At 48.0% G+C, this 17,147-nt stretch overlaps 1 protein-coding gene across 1 annotated transcript in view; it reads left to right on the forward strand.

Annotated features, from left to right (window-relative positions):
• LOC147703282 (uncharacterized) overlaps positions 1-17,147 on the forward strand; it is a 303,605-nt gene that overhangs the window by 78,617 nt on the left and 207,841 nt on the right. Inside the window, exon 4 of the mRNA XM_086931733.1 lies at positions 7,060-7,119. Coding sequence (XP_086787859.1) covers positions 7,060-7,119 — 60 coding nt within the window. The remainder of the gene's footprint in view (positions 1-7,059; positions 7,120-17,147) is intronic.

Below are 17,147 nucleotides of genomic sequence, written 5' to 3' on the forward strand. Positions count from 1 at the left end.
GGTCCAAGAAACGCGGACTCGGAGGGGGTGCTTGGCTCCTGCCCCCTCCCCAAGTCTTGTTCCCCTGGTATGGCCTGAGATCGCCCACGACATAGGCGGCCGGCTCCCGGGGTCAGGCGGAACTTCTTGCCTTTTGATGCCTCTTCCATTCTGGACCTTGTCCCACAATCCGTTTGACCTGAAGACACGTCCTGCGGTGCCCTGGTCCAACCATCACATTTACACCGTCTCACCCGCCATCCGGCTGAATTGCACCCACTCTTCCGATACAGCGACAGGCGGCTGCCACGGAGCTCAGGAAATGGCGGTCGGCTCCACAGACTTGGGCCTGGCCTGCAAGGATGGCTCTGGGCAACCCTGGAACTCGGACGCTTGACTGCTAGGGCATGAGCCCCATTCCCAAAAGCGTCCCGTCAGCCTTGAAGATTCTACAAGAGTCACCGAGGCCCCCGACTCCTGCAGACTTCCGGTGGGGAGCGACTGCCATGATTGCTCGCGGAATGGCCACGACGTAGCCACGAGGTGCTCTCATGCTGACGCCAGCTTCAGTCTGAAACATCCAGAAACACTGTAGACTACCAATTCGATCAGTTCCGGTGGAGCCCCAACGACGTATCGCGTTCTTGCGTAATCAGTCATATGACGCACCGCGTTAGCGCACCCGGAAGTGCTCCGGTGCGCGAGGCGCGAAGCGCAGCTTCCCGGAAGCAATGCGGAGCGCGTAACGTAAGCAATTACATTTCAGTTGGTTCTCCCTCACAATATTTTCAATGTCACATAAAACTCACCCATCACCCACTGCCATCTCTGGCTGTTTCCATGGTAACACCTCATTCTGCACCTGGCTGAAGGCACAGGTCAAAAGTTCATATCTCAACGTTCTACAGCAAAGTAACAACACTGTTTTCCCTCCAGAAACACCTGCCAATCCACAGCTCTGTTACATGTCTTTTTTTTCACACCCAATAGTACTTTTCGTTTAACATAAACATTAACATGCAACGTACTGTTCAATCTCCACTTCTTACAATCAACCAATCATTTTTATTTTTTAAACCACACCCAGCCTCTTCCTTTTTCTTTATTTAGAATTTCAACTTCTAACTACCATTCCACTTCCAGAACCGATCGGAGGACGACTACAAATCCCTTGAAAATGAAGGTCTGGCTAATAGGACACAGTTATATTCACTGGAGTGAAAAATATGCAGTAAGCAGACGAATTTGCAACCTCAGCTTACCAAATGTACACATAACATGGATTTCCAAAAGAGGATTGAAATGTCACCAATTGATTCCATTGGTGAAAACTTTTATGCATCTCCCAGAACCAGACCTTATAATTGTGCACTGTGGTGGAAACGATCTAGGCACAATCACTGGGGTAGGTCTGGAAATGCTTCTAAAAGACACCTTTCGACAATTGATGACACTTTTTCCTCGATCTGCCTTGGTATATTCCAATATATGCCAAAGACAGAAATGGAATTGGTCCAATCACCATTGTGCACAATTTGAGAAAGCAAGGAGACATGTAAATAAATCTGTTTCTGCGTTCCTCAGAGATTATAGCATGGGTTCTATTTACCACAACAACTTGCGATACCACATGCAAGACGTCTATAGGAGAGACGGTGTTCATTTCACGAATGAGGGAAACAGAATCTTCCTCTGCAACATCAGGCTCTGCATCAGTACTTACTTATAAATGCAGAAAACACTCAATTAACACAATGGCTCTTTTCAGAGCCACCTTCTATCTAAGCACTCAAACTTCTGATTTATCTCCATTTTCACACTCTTGTAAAAAGGTGTGCGCGACCGAGTGCGCGCACCACGCAACTTTAAAAAAAATATATATATATATATTTTCGCCTTTAAGGGCCTTACTGCACACCCTGAGAAAACCTACGCAGCAAAACAATCTTTACCTTCTCCCCTTTCCATATTCCAACGCTTTGAAATCAACAATATATTTACTCGCAATGACAAAATGGCGGTCAACACTTCCTGATTTCCTTCGAATCGAACGTTAACAGACGTCACGCAACAAAATTCCGCTCGCGCGCGCAGCCGTTTGGGTGCGCGCACGTGTGCGCGCGTATAGATATATAATTGACTTTAACTTTAATTTCCTCAGCAACTACTGAACGGATTTACACCATTCCAAAAAAAGCGTAATCTGCGAGCCGGACTGTACAGTTTTGCCAAATTTCTTATAAATCCATTCACCCGTTCGACCTGTAGCCGAGTCTAAAGGTCCTATGGAAAATAACATGGAGAAAACACGTTTAGGGACCCCCCTTTTATCTCAGCCCCCACTTGACCAATCCCCCCCAAACTTTTAGGGAAGGAGCGCAGTGGACTGAGCCATCTTCTTTGAGAAATTCGCTAAGATTCTTCAACCAGGGACAAAGTTATTCCAAATAGAATGTTGAGGATTTCCTATGGAAACTAGGTCCTAACTATAACTACCTACTGGCGACCGCCAGTAGGTAATATATATACATAGTGCCCCTAGGGCAAACACGCACTCAGACAATTGGCATTAACATAACAGCCTTTCAGCATTTTATTGGTAAAGATGCACCTCCAGGACAGAATGCCTTCACAGTCCCTTTAAAAATGCAGCCGCTGTTGCTGACACGTTTCGAAGCTTCCATGCTTCTTTCTCAAAGCCTCGGCTGTTACTTACGGCGTCAGACACATCCTTTAAATTAAAATAATACTACACCCTGATGGGTGTTGAATTATGGTCTTTGTAGTGTGTCCAATTAATCTCTTCCCTGTTGCCAGCAAAGTTTCAAGACCTCAGATGGGCCTCCGTCCCAGAGTTGCATTTATGATCCGGTAACAATCGTCCCACATAGAGGCAAAGCCAATGCAAAGCCTTGTGACACCCACAAATCAAGGGCTGGTGCGTGTTCTTATGGCAAGGGCAGCCGCGTGTTACTTCAAGCTCCAGAGTGCCCCTAAGGCAAATACCCACTCAGACAATTGGCATTAACAGCATTTTGTTGCTAAAAATGTGCCTCCAGGATAGAATGCCTTCACAGTCCCTTTAAAAATGCAGCTGCATGGTTCTTAAAAAAACATGTTTAAACTCATGTTTTTGTACTGACTTTCTTTAAGGAAAATCTTGGAAATAACTTTTCAGTTTTCGTAGTTATTTAGGGCTTCAAGATGACGTCATTAGCCGCGATGATCGCGGCTTTCCCATTCAGTGTAAAACACATCTATTTACACATATTACAGTATTTTACACACTAGGGTTTTTTTACTGTATTCTCTAGAGCCATGTTTTTCTAGAGAGTTTCTTTGGAAACCATCTCTCAAACCTATTTTCCATTTTTGCTGTAACACCGGGGGTCGCGATGACGTCGGTAATGTTGACCATCACAAATATGTTGCAAATATACAAAGCAAAAGCAGGAATTCACAAGTCACCACCAGACGGGAAAATTATAACTATATCATTAAATCTAACCATTACACTAGATAAATCACTATTTAAATAATTTTATAAAAACATTTATCAGTGTCTCAATATCTCTATAACAGTATGTATTTATAATTCACTGGGTATGTCACTTGGTGCAAAGGTCTTCAAGTGGGTCTGTGACTGGGAATATAATTCTGTGAATGGGTATGTTAGTAGGATCATGAGCCTTCAGTGAGTCGGCGAGTGGCTGCATAATTGTCTCAGTGGATCTGTCTATCAGTGGGTGTGTGAGTGTAAACATAAGTGTATCAGTGGGTCTGTTATTCAGTGCGTGAGTGTGTGAGTGGTTCTGTGAGTTGTTGCATGAGTGTCAGAGTGGGTCTGTGACTGGATGCATCAGTCTCTGAGTAGGTCTGTGAATTGGTGCATCAATCTCTCAGTGAGTGTGTCAGTGGAAGCATAAGTCTCCCAATAAGTCTGTGAGTGGGTGCTTAAGGAGGTGAGTGGGTCTAAGAGTGCATGTATGAGTCCTGATTGGGTATGTAAATTTTGTACATGACTGTGATTGGATCAATGAGTGGGTGCATACATTTCTGAGTGGGTCTGTCTATCACTGGATGTTTCAGTGGAAGCGAAAGTCTTTAAGTGGGTCTGTAGATCAGTGTGTGAGTGTCTGAGTGTCTATGACTGGGTGCAAGAGTCTCTGAGTGGGTCTATGACTGGGTGCATCAATCTCTCAGTCAGTGTGTGAGTGGAAGCATTAGTCTCTTAGTGGGTCTGTGAGTGTGTGTGTCAGTGTCTGAGTAGATCTGTGAGTGAGTGCATGAGTCTTTGAGTGCATCTTGGAGTGGCTGCATGAACCTCTGAATGCTTATGTGAGTACACACATGGGTCTCTGACTGAGTCTGAGAGTGAGTGCATTAGTGTCTGACTGGCTATGTGAATGGGCGTGTAAGTTTCTGGTTGAGTCTGTAACAGTGACCAACAATAAAAAAAAAATGAATTTCGACACATAACTTGTGTCACCAACAACCCTATTTCTCAAACATGGGGTCAGAGTACCTCCACACTGACCCTTTTTGTTTCCATGACACGCAGAACATACTTTGAAACTTTTTGTGCAAAATTTTAAGAAGATGAGTCAAACGACTCCTAAGTTATAGGCAAGTAAAAAAATACTTTTTCTATGGAAACTAGATTCTTAATATAACTACATATATATCTATATGTATATATATCATAAACTGAAATTGTGTACACTGGAGTGGGGTATATTGGAATGCTAAAGAGTAGATTTGTGTAAAGGTTAGTGGTGTACAGTGTGCTTAAGTAAAGTGGAGTGTGGTACAGTGCATTGTTGTAAAGTTTAATTGCGTAAAATGGAGGAGCATATAACAGGGGCAGGAGGTTGGCAAAGATTCACAGACATTCATCAAACGGGTGTAAAGGTATTACAGGGATTTTTTTTTAAACCCCTATCTCTGGTCACCCTAACTATAACTACAGAGTACAGCTACCACTGTTTGCCCCACTACATTAACTATTCCTCGCCTCTCTACCATGCACTGTGTTCTGACTAGAAAAATTATTTCTCATGTCATAAGTGTTTTATGTTCTCCAATAACTGCACAGGCTATACCTTAGGTAATATCCAAGGTTGTAGGTAGTGCATAGAGAAAGGGTGAGTTATAGTTAATGTAGTATGGTGAGTGAGGTGACAAGACTGTGTACGGAAGTGCTTGAGTGATATTACCTGAAAGGTGGTGTGTAAGTATAAAAGTGAGTGAAAAGTATGGTTTACAGTAATATGAACATGTTGTGTAAATGCTAATTTCAACATTTGGTTGTGCATTGTAAGATGTGTTGGCAGAAATAAGATAGAAAGGAGTGCGGTATCAAGCACCAGTGCCCTTTCGATTCACTCTTTTGTCCATATAAATCTTGTGATGCCCATTTATAACAGGTTTGCAACACTGCTAAATCTGGAAGCATGTGACTGACTAAATAATACCTTAACAATACAACCTGAACCAGAAAATACCAACAACATAGCAAATATAGTTAATGATTTAAACTAAGTAAAAATTATGTCCTGGAATATAGTGGGCTTTAATCAGAAAAGAGCTGACCCTGATTGGCTAGCATTGGTAATACATCATGATATCATATGCTTTCAAGAAACATGGGAAATTGGTCACATCCATATAGATAGATATTCCTCCTACCAGACACTTGCAGCACCCTCTGCTGCTGGCCAACATAGTGGGGGACTATTAACCCTTGTGTCTAATGCAGTGGGACCTAAGATAAAGATGTTTGTAGCCACTTCACCTTACTATCAACTACTATTATGTGAAGTATCTAAAGAGCAGGAAGGGTGCCATTGGATTATTATCAATATCTACAACAACAACTTCGGTATTATTATGCCAACAGTATTTGCCCCCCTGGAAAGGGATATTAACCTGCTCATTAATTCCCATCCAAAAACCTAGATATAAACTGGATGAGTGATTTTAACTCACATAACTGGATGCAAATGGCCACAACAGCCTGAAATATGATTGATAATTATGGGGAGTTCCCTCTTCATTGTAATCATAATGAGTATGGAGATAGTCTTAATAGACTATTAATAACCCTCAATCTTAAGAATATTAACCTTCGCAACAATACCACAGGCCACTTACAGCCTATGTTCTCCTCTGGGTCCTACTTCTCAGTGTAAGACTGTTTACTGACTTCTGAGACTAGTGGAGCATGTTTCTTGCATTCACAAATAACTTTTTTTGCTTTTATTGACCATGCAGTGATCACTACTATATGCAATGGGCCCAATGACCAAAATCTACTCAAAATCCTTTACCTAGACCCCTTACTGGGAGGAAAAATGGGGTCACTCTAAAATGGGAAAAGTTTAATACCCAAAAGTTTATTGGAGGTGTTCTTTTTAAAATGAGAGAACACATTGATTAGTGCTTACATTTAAATCCATTTGTTATAACAACACTTTTAGCCTTTAATTGCATTTTAGTGGGAATCAAAAGAAAGTTTTTTTGTCCAAAAACACACAACCCACAATGGTAGGCAAGGTAGTTTATTGGTGTTTGTTCAAAAGTCCTAAGATTACTCCATCCGGCTTGGGATCGATCCCACGAGATATCACCCTGGTGAGATCCCTGCGTTATAAATAAAAATCAGCAAGATTATGGGCATTTGAAAGAGGAGGCATGAGAGAAATTAAAAAAACAGCCGTACTGCGTGGTGGTAAAGGGTTTTGGATTGTAATAAATGCCCATTTTTTTAAAAGCAGGTACAGACATTACCCTTCAAAACAGTATTTGGGAAGGATGAGGAAGCACCCACTTTGTCTATAGTCCTACCAGTACACCCCTTACAAATCCACTTACCATTTAACCTTGAAGTAGTAAATCATGCCTTGACACAGTGCAATAGGCTAAAAGCACCGGGCCCTGATGGAGTCCCGGTATATTTCTTCCTAGATAACCAGGAACATTGGGCCCCACTAATATTATGTATAAGTATAGCTATGCATTGCAAATGTAATTCTATTCTTTATTTTTTGGATAGTGAACTTTATTATTTTTCTCTTTAAGAATCCGGATGAAGTAAAGGCAAAGACATTAGCGCTTCTGGAAACAGTAAGGAGCCTGACTGTAAGTCATCAATATTTTACTATCAGTTCTGAAAGATTCAGTGTGCATATATGTCAATTGAAGGAATGACCTAAGAGTCAGGATTCTCATCCAGACAATACTCACACCCTATTATGACTTTGATATCATTGAAATCTTGGAATTCTCAATGTTAGCCCTATTAAATGGAAAAGTACAATATTGTGCATTAGCCATTAATATGATTTTTAATGCCATCCCCTGTAAATACTCCCACTAGATGTCATTATTGTAGCATATGTTTTTCTACTTTCATGATGTCCCATTTGTCTGTGTATTGCTGCAATATACCCAGATGGGAAACAACCATTACAACATAGTCATTGCAACGCACTACTTTTCAACACAGCTGTTAGAACAAGACTGCATTTACATTGCATGCCATTACAACACAGGCATTACAACGCAAGTCACAACAACGCATGCCATTACAACGTATACCATTACAACACATGCCATTACAACGCATACCATTACAAGACATGCCATTACAATGCCTTACAAGGTAAATAATGGAGATTGTTTTAGTTTTAGGGTGGGTATGGGTTTAGGGTACATGGTAATAGTAATTTTTACCCCTACACTATCCAGCACTTACCCTACTGTTGCACTTACCTGAGTGGGAACAGTAATTTTTTACCCCTACACTGTCCAATTCTTAACCTACTGTTGCATTCACTGTGGTGGTAATAGTAATTTTTACCCCTACACTATCCAACACTTACCCTTCTGTTACCCTAAAAGTATTATACGTTGTAATGGTATGTGTTGTAATAGTATGCATTGTAATGGAATGGATTGTAAAGGTAGTTTTAAAAATGCATAGTAATGCCCCGGTTACTTACCGGTAATCTTCATTACTCCGAGTATAGTCTTCCTCGCCACATGACTTACAAAGTGAGCTTCAGCTCCACGACAGAACCCTCCAAAGTAAAAAAAGCCTCCCACCCCCTCCCAACATGGCCGACCAGTCCCACCTGACCTCTATAAGAGGCGGGCCGGCCCAACCAACAGCCTGAACTACCAAGCAAACAATGAAGCCGATAGCCAGACAGGGAGGGGGGAGGGAACTCATGTGGCGAGGAAGACTATACTCAGAGTAATGAAGATTACCGGTAAGTAACCGGGGCATTACCTCCTCGTTAGTCTTCCTCGCCACATGACTTACAAAGTGAGCAAATACCCAAGCCAAAAAGGCTTCATTGACCACCATAAGAACAACACCACATGGTGATGCAGATAAACCAACACAAGGTCTATCCAGTACAATGCAAAGAAAACAGGGATTACAGGAAACCTGAATCAAGACATAAAGACAAAATAGGCCATCAAGGAGCCGCAGCTCCTGCACTCAGAACGGCCCCAGCGAAGTCCCCAGGGACAGCACCCCCCAAGACAATGCGATAGTGTTCCATGAACATGTGGGGGGACGACCACGTCGCCGCCCGACAAATCTCCTCAGTGGAGACACCCTTGAAGGAGGCCCAGGACACAGAGACACTCCCCGTGGACCGACCCTGGACCCCCGCCGGAACCACCGAACCCAGTGAAGCATAGGAAAGGATGATAGTCTGTTTAAGCCAGCGACTCAAGGTGGAAAGAGAGGGCTTGTGGCCCGATTGAACTGGACCGAAAGTCACAAACAGGCTATCACACCGGGAAAGGGAGGACGTGCGCTCAAGAGAAGCCAAAACAGCACGCCGGACATCCAGCAAGGACAAGGAAGGAACCGTGTCGGGAGGGAAGGGCGGTAAAGACACCACCCGAGCCCGGGTCACCAGGGAAGGAACCCCGGGAAGGAAACGGGGGACATGCCGGAGAAACAACCTGTCCGGCAAAACCCGCAAGAAGGGAGGGGAGCGGAGGAACGACCCCCGCTCGCCCATTCGCCCAGCAGACACCACTGCCACCAGGAAAAAAACCACCGTAAAGGTGAGGAACCGCAAAGCCACCGAGGCCAGGGGCTCAAAGGGCGGACCCTGAAGTGCTCGCAGAACGAGAGGGAGATCCCAAGGGGGAGACAGGCAGAGCGTCCGAGGGCGACGGAGAAAACAACTCCGGAGCCAAGCGAGCCACCAGGGAATCCAGCCCGTCGAAAACCAGACTGCGGAAGGCCCGCAAGGCAGCCCACTGGGCCCTCGGGGAAGAAGGGGCCAAGCCCAAGGAAAACCCCTCAGCCAGGAAAACCAAGACCTGCAAGGGGTCCACGGTGGCGGGGCCAGCACCAAGCCGACCGCACCAACGCGAGAAAGAAGCCCAGTGCCGGGCATAGGAAGAGAATGTGGAAGACCTGCGGGAGCCCAGCAGCAAAACCACAACCCCAGAAGAACAACCCCGAGCAAGCAGCGTCATCCGCTCAAGATCCAGGCCTGCAGACGGAGCCGGCGCAACACCGACTCCGGGGGCGGGGGTCCCTACAACGGAACGGGAAGATCCGGGATCGGCCAGTAGGCCTGAACCGCCAGCCCGCAAAGGAGAGGGTACTAGGGGCGGCGGGCCCAGCCGGGAACCACCAGAAGCACCCTGGCCCTGTCCAAGCGAATCTTGCAGAGGACCCGGGGTATCAGTGGGAACGGGGGAAAAGCGTACAGTAGACCGAAAGGGCAAGCAAATGACAGGGCATCCACCCGCCATACCCCCGGACCCGGGAGGAGAGAGCAGAACTTGGGCAGGAGTGCCGAGTCCCCGTCCGCGAACAGATCCACCAGAGGCAGACCGAAACGAGGCACCAGGCGCTGAAACACCACCGGGGTCAGGGCGAGACAAGGCAACGAAGGAAAGATCCGACTCAGTCGATCCGCCTCCACATAGTCGGACCCCGGGTGAAAGACAGCCCGAAGAGACAGGACCGACGACTCCGCCCAAGAAAACAACCCCCGAGTTAGTAACCAAAGGGAGCGAACCTTGCACCCCCCCCAAAGGCTGACACCGCTCCTCACCACCAGGTCGACTGACCCGACCAAGACATGGGGACCCCGATGCAAAGGAGAAAAAGACGGCAGGCCAGGAGGACTGCCAGCAACTCCCGAAAGTACTAGGAGCTGCGTGACTGCAGGAGATCCCAATGACCCCCAAACGACCCGGCGCCAAAGGACGCCCCCCCCCTGAACGAAGCAGAGGGGAGGACCGGGTCCAGGCACACGACCCCCGAAGGAGGACAAGCCCGAGACGGGAACAGAAGGGATCACAGCACATAGAGCAGGGAGCCGATGGAGGGGAGACACCGCCTGACGTGAAGCCCCACCCATGAAAAAGACGAGGCCGAGATGCATCACACGTCCAGACAGGGAACACCAAGACCCCCTCCCGGCGAAGAAGAACCACCAGGCGGGCCAGGAGAACAGTCCACACCCACGGGCCAGAAGGCAAGCCCAACGGAAGCACCCGCAACCGAGAGAGGGAACCCCCACTCGCAGTCCGGCCTTTCAGGCCAACCCATGGACCCAGAAAACCCTTCAGTTCAGACAAGGGAAGGAGTAGGTACCCGAACCCGTCGAGAAGGAGCGACCCCGTGGAATGTCCGCAAGACAAGCAAGACCGGACACCGGCCAGCAAGCCCGAAGAGCCCAAGAACCGAAACAGCCACGTCCCAAGACGGGACGTAACGGCGGCGACAGCCCCCCCCCCAGGGAACCCCCTGGAGTGAGATGGCCGAAAGCCAGGATCTAGGGGTGAAAAAGGGAGCGGCAGCACCAGTACGAGACCGGGAACAGCCGAAACTCGGGCCCGGAAGCCAAACCTGAACGCACCTCGTGAAGACCGACACCCTGTAATCAGGGTGGAATGGCCGAAGGACCCCACCCATGCAAGGGCGGGACGCCCTCACCCACAGGCGGACGAGGAGACCGAAGGTAGGCCACGCCCAGGGGAGCGGGCCCCAAATGAAAGGACAGGAGACCGCCAGAATAGGCCACCCGCAGAAAACTCTGTCACCGCCGACAAGGACGCAGCCAGACCAGACGGCCGAGCCAGCCTCGCGGCCACCAGAGCGGGAAAGGTGACTAACCCACCTCCACAACGCCCATCACAACGGACGCAGACAGAGGAAGGGAGTCCGGAGACATGCGTAGAGAACGCACCCAGAGAAACCCCGGGAACAACCACCGCCGCCGGAGGAGGGAAAGCAAGCCATAACATGGAACGAAACACGATTCCGCGTGTCATCCCAGCACCGGGGCCATGCTAATCTACCCCGTAGCGTAAATCGATACAAGAATAGCGCACTACTCACCCGCAAGGGTCTCAAGGCGCTGGTACGAATGTCGCTGTGGAACCCATCCTGGCTTACCCTGTGAGGCGACCACTCCCGGACACCCCCAAGGTGGAGGCCAGGCATCCTTAGCATTGTGGGGGCCGTTGTGAAGAATAAGCAAGCTATTGCCCAGAGTTGCAGATTGGGACTCCACGAGTGGAATAGGCACCGAGGCGAGAATTATCAGGTCCGTGGAACATATTGAACCCAAGACCCGCCGAGGCAGGGAACTGAACCCAGGTCTCAGGCCAGACCACTGCATCAGGGCCGCCGCAAATCACTGAGCCACACTCCACCACTACCACTATTTGCAAATGTGCTGCCGAAGCGAGCACAGCAGGAAAAGGAAGGCCCCGCCGACGGCGACAGAAGAGGGGCCAGGACCCACGCCACCACGAGGGGACCAGAAAGCACAGCCTCACAGAAGAACAGACACACAAGAGTCCGGCGCCATGGAACACACGTCCTGATGGCTCAGGTAGTGCCAAGCCCCGACTACACAGCACACCTCCCCACCGGGGGAAACACGGGCCCCCAGGACGCTGTAACGTAACTCCAGAAGTGGGGTCCGAACCCACGCCTGTTCGCGCCTGATCGCGCCCCAGGTGCCGGGGAACCTTTCCTCCACACACCGGAAGGCGAACCCCTGGACCCCCTGGGCGTCTGCACAGCTCCGTGGGCCGCAGCGACCTGCCGCCTGTAAGTGCACCCTACAGCCGTGGCCGCTACACAGGCCGCACCTGGCAGAACAATGCCCCGCCCACAAGGGGCGGGAGGCGCCCGGAGCCAACTCCAGCGCTGCAACCAGCCGCGGGTCCTAGGGAAGCCACAGAAAATCCCGTCAGGAGGCGGTAGCGCCAGCGCCGTGACCCGAGGCCCAGACCGTAGAAAAGAACACCCGGACCCGGCCAGCAGAGCCCCCGAGGACCCGCCGACCAACGAGGTAGGACCGAGCCCGCCCCCGCTGCCAGTAGATAGGAGCCGCATTACCGAAGAAGCCAAGACTCCCCAGGAAGAGCCCACATAACTCCGAGGCACACAACCTCGGCATTGCAAGAACCGCCGCATAAGCAGCCCCGTCAGGCGAGGCACGAGAAACGCAGGCAATCACATGCAAACCGGGACACCCGGAGACGTCTGCAAAGGCAGGGAAGCGGTAAAGAACCCGGGGTCACACACATGCGATGCGTCCACCGCTCTAATTAAGCAAAAGCATCATCAAGGACAAGATCAACTGGTCCCCCATACAGAATGCAGGTGCAAAAAGGAAACGCGCCGCACCAACGTGGCAGACATGCAAGACAGCGTGAGTCCCAAGGACCCACGCCAGGCATTTCAAAGGCAACCGGGGCCCCAGCATACACACAGGAGAACCCCCAGCGCCGGACCCTAAAGCCCACCTAGTGGCAAGGGCCCTTCAGTAACGACCAGGGGAGACACGGGAATGCATAAACACCCCACATCCCCGGCCGACCCCCCCCCCTGTAAACCCTTGGCACGCTATAGCAGCACCTAACCGGCCCCACAGGACCGGGGGAAGGAAGAGGGGGGGGGATTTGAGTCTAAGGTAACAGGGACCGCTAAAGCAGTATCCTCAACCCCAAACCCCAAGGGCCAGCAACGCCGGCCCATCTTACCTGTACAGCGCCTCTGGAGAGAATCGCGCAGAACAAAAAAAACAGGCTGTTGGTTGGGCCGGCCCGCCTCTTATAGAGGTCAGGTGGGACTGGTCTGCCATGTTGGGAGGGGGTGGGAGGCTTTTTTTACTTTGTAGGGTTCTGTCGTGGAGCTGAAGCTCACTTTGTAAGTCATGTGGCGAGGAAGACTAACGAGGAGGTAATGGCATGCATTGTAAAACCATGGGATGTAATGGTAGTTGCTAACTAAAAACTGTGTTTTAAAAGCGTGCTTTGTAAATGTTTGTGTTGTAATGTCATATATTCTACCCGGACACAAGCAAGCACAGCCACACATATTCAAGCATGCACTTTTACACATGAATACATGTATTCATACAAATGCTGAATGAAAGGTTGAGTTATTAAATACATAGATTTACAACCACCTGATGGGTGGGTGATTTGTGTATGATTTCAGTAATTTTCTGAAAACACATAGTACATGGGTGTCATTCCTCCTTTCAGAGGGCCGGGGGCAAGTAGGAGCTACTGGGCCCATCCATATGGGTTAAGGCCTTTTACTCCTGATGTCCTGGAGCTCGGATTTCTTTTGATCCTGATCAGCTAAGCTTTGTACCCCTGCAGCACTTGTCTCTCAGTAGTAGTGTAGGTCAAGCCGCCCAAGGCTTCTCAGGGGGTAGTTAAATGCATCAGGTGAACACAGTCTCACAACTCAAAATATGTTCAATAGCAGCAATAACTGATTGTCCAATCAAATCCTTGTGTTCATATACAATCACAAAGTATAACATGGCATACACAAATAATACATACAGTCCCATGAGGTTGGGGCTCTAGTGTTGAAAAGATGGGTCCTTGTGTTCCACTTCCCTCTCACTACTGGTAGTTGCTATTCCCCATTCGCTATAGGTGACACTCAAGTGAAACCCCCATAGTAATCAGAGTCTCAGGAGGCCCACTCCGACTCTTCCAAAAGTCAAACATGTTCCAGAACCTAAAGCCCTATGTGGCAGAACAAGGTTCTGCCACATAGGGGCCTTCCGGACCTGTGATCAGTTTTCTAAGCTCCTACAGGGGTTGATCTACCGGAGTCCCTGGGAGCATTTCTGCATCATACGTTGCAGAGAGCTGGAGCAGATGCTGATGGTGAGTAGCACTCAGCTCTGTAGGGACAGAGGAAAGGCTTCCATGACGCTTCCACCGGTGAGGCAGTACATTTTTCTGATCCTCCTAACAAGTGAGGGAGACAGACACTTGGTTTTTTATCCTCTGGTGGAGCTCAGGCCTGCACAGGTCAGCACGGCACCCTCTCACCTCGACAATCACTTAACTAGGTAATGTCCCTTGTTCTTCGCAGTTTCCCCATCTGGTGTATGGTGTCAATGACCTTAATCCACACACTGGCAACAGCCCGATCAGCATGGCAGTAAATGTGTCTTCACAGCAGTCACTACAGCAAGCAGGGTCCCTGGCTTCACTTAGCACATGGACTATGGCCAAATCTGCTTGACAGTAATCATCATGATAGCCCCCTCTGGCAAACAGGGTCACTGACTTCACTCTGCACATGGGCTACAGCAGCAATTGGCATGACAGTAGTGTTCACAGCGGACCCCTATGACATACGGCACAATCATTGCAGAAACTATTTTCTCAGTTCTCACTGTGGGAACGACTTCCCAGGATCCCTGTCTGAAACACTCTCCCTCCAAGCACTCTCCTGATCTTCATTGGGTACATTGATCTTGCAAAACAGACAGGGATGGTGCTCCAGGGTCCAGGGGTAAGTGGTCTTGGATTCCTTTAGTGATGTCCCAGTCACTAGTTGGGAGGCTGGCAGGCCTTAGCCTCCAATCCTCATCACAGCCAGAAGTCTGACAGAACTTCCCTCTTCCACAGCCCAACATGACTGTTTGACAGTTGGCAGTTTTGGAGGATTCAAGCTCCCATTCCTATGGTTCATTTACAAACACAAATTGTGATTTAGAGGCTTTGAAGTTAGTATTGGAAGCATGCTTCCCCAATATCTGCCCTGATTTTTTGCCAAAGACCAATCTATCACAGCAGGAGTGACTCCAAATCTAGTAGAAGCACAATACAGGCCATTGGAGTTATTAGAGGGTCATATCTGGATGTCGGCCAGAGTGGTATGTGCATCAAAATGCTAAGTTGCGCCACAGCTTTACTTTTTATGATTCTTTTATCTGCACCAACTCCTCCCTCAGATGTGCCCAAGCCACTTTCCAGTCACCTATCCCTGAACCAAAAGCTGTTTGAAGTGTACTAAAGATCCCAGCTCTTCTTCTTCCAGGGTATGTCTCTCCCAGCTCTCAGGAATGCAGCAATATACACATCTGTCTGGGAAAATACTTCTATCTCCACATGCTCCGCCAGTCAGTCCTTGGTCTTGAAAAATTAAATCCAGTATGTATCCTTGGCAATAAAGGGAAAGCTCGCTGAATGTGACAAACAATGGGGCTCCCACTACTCAGGGTATAAAATGTACCACCGTTGGTCACTCTTATTTGACATTGTTACATTTTTACAATGCTCAATACCATCCGAACAATCTAGCATATTCAGGTCATGGGGTTGCTACTAAGAAAATTGCAGGGTACTAACATACTATCAGTGGACATTGTGGTGGATAGAGACTTTCTTTTGTGTGGGGATCCCAGGGTGACGGGGTAACAGGAGGGGGCAACAGCGTGTATGTTACCATTGAGCCATCAATTTGAACATACACCCTATAAATTGTAAATATTTTTTTCTATTGTGAAACTTTTATGGTTCTTTGAACCGAAATAATTGTATTCCTGACTTGACATGAACATACACTTCAAGGTTTTTTGCTGAACATATTGTTGAATGTGTTTAATCTAGTATTTTTCCTGGAGAAGATTGCCCCTACTGTGAGAGCCATACATCCACCTTTTATAGGGAAGGGCTGTGAGACATGTATTGGCTTTATTTGTGTTTGTACTTTGTTCTCCTCACTAATTACCAGAGATGACAAGAGCCCCTTAAGTGACCATAACCCAGTGTGTATGTGTTTAGGTCAGTCCACCTTGATTCAAAAGTGCACAGTGGGACCAGGTGATATTACTGTCATTAAGTTGCAGGGGAGGAGATTGAGGTGGTCTCAGCTGCACCCTGATATATTCTATAGGGCATTTTATACTCACTGTGAAAATGAACTCAGGTATTTCTAGAGGATAGCAGTGTGCCTAGGGATGTTTTGGGGCATTTGACTTTATTTCCAAAGTGACGTCCAGTTTTCTGGAGGTCCAGTTATCTTGTTGCACCAAGTAAGGGGCCAGATGGTTTGATAATGGGTCTATCCTGGCACAAAAGTGGCTTATACATGATTTGAGTACCAACCCTAGAGATCCCACCCTTGTGAAGTATAGTCATTTCCAATATGAAAAAGAGCTTGTGCAGAGGAAGAATGTCTTAAGGGACTTTGGATGCGAAGAACTGCTTAATGCCAGTACCCAAAGAAACATTTCCAAATTCTGGAAAATGTGTAGCTAGTGCATTCATGGCCTCTGAATCCACAGCATCTCTGGGGTCACATATCAAAGAGGACAGTTGGGTGTCCTTTTTTGAGTAGTGTTTTGAAACCTAAGATGTGTCTGAAGGAATGGAGGAAGGGGTGCTAGTTGGGACTTCCAAAATGGTATTCTCCCTTTAGGAAGTGAAGGCGGAAATAGCAGGGTTAACTAGGGGGAAGTCCCTGGGGCGCAATGACATCCCGCATGATATGTACATTGGGGATGCTGAGGTATGGGCCCAGGTTTTAACCTCACTGGTTAATGTGGCAGTGAGGGAGAGACCACCACCATTATGGGCTTGTTCTATTATTATCCCTATCTTTAAAAAGGGAGATAGGGACAACTCAGCGTGTTACAGACTAAGGGGCATATTATCAAGAACTGTGTTAAAATTATTGCCGCTTTAGTTGCAGGACACTGCCGCTAAAGGGGCGATAATGGGCTGTATAATATGCCCTTGTGAATTCTCATAGAAACCCAGGTTCTGGTGTGAACCTGGGCTTCTATGGGAATGTACAAGGGCATATTATCAAGCCCATTATTATCACGTGGCCGTAAACTGAT

The sequence above is a fragment of the Lissotriton vulgaris genome, chromosome 7 (assembly GCF_964263255.1).
Source record: "Lissotriton vulgaris chromosome 7, aLisVul1.2, whole genome shotgun sequence".
NCBI classification, from domain to species: Eukaryota; Metazoa; Chordata; class Amphibia; order Caudata; family Salamandridae; genus Lissotriton; species Lissotriton vulgaris.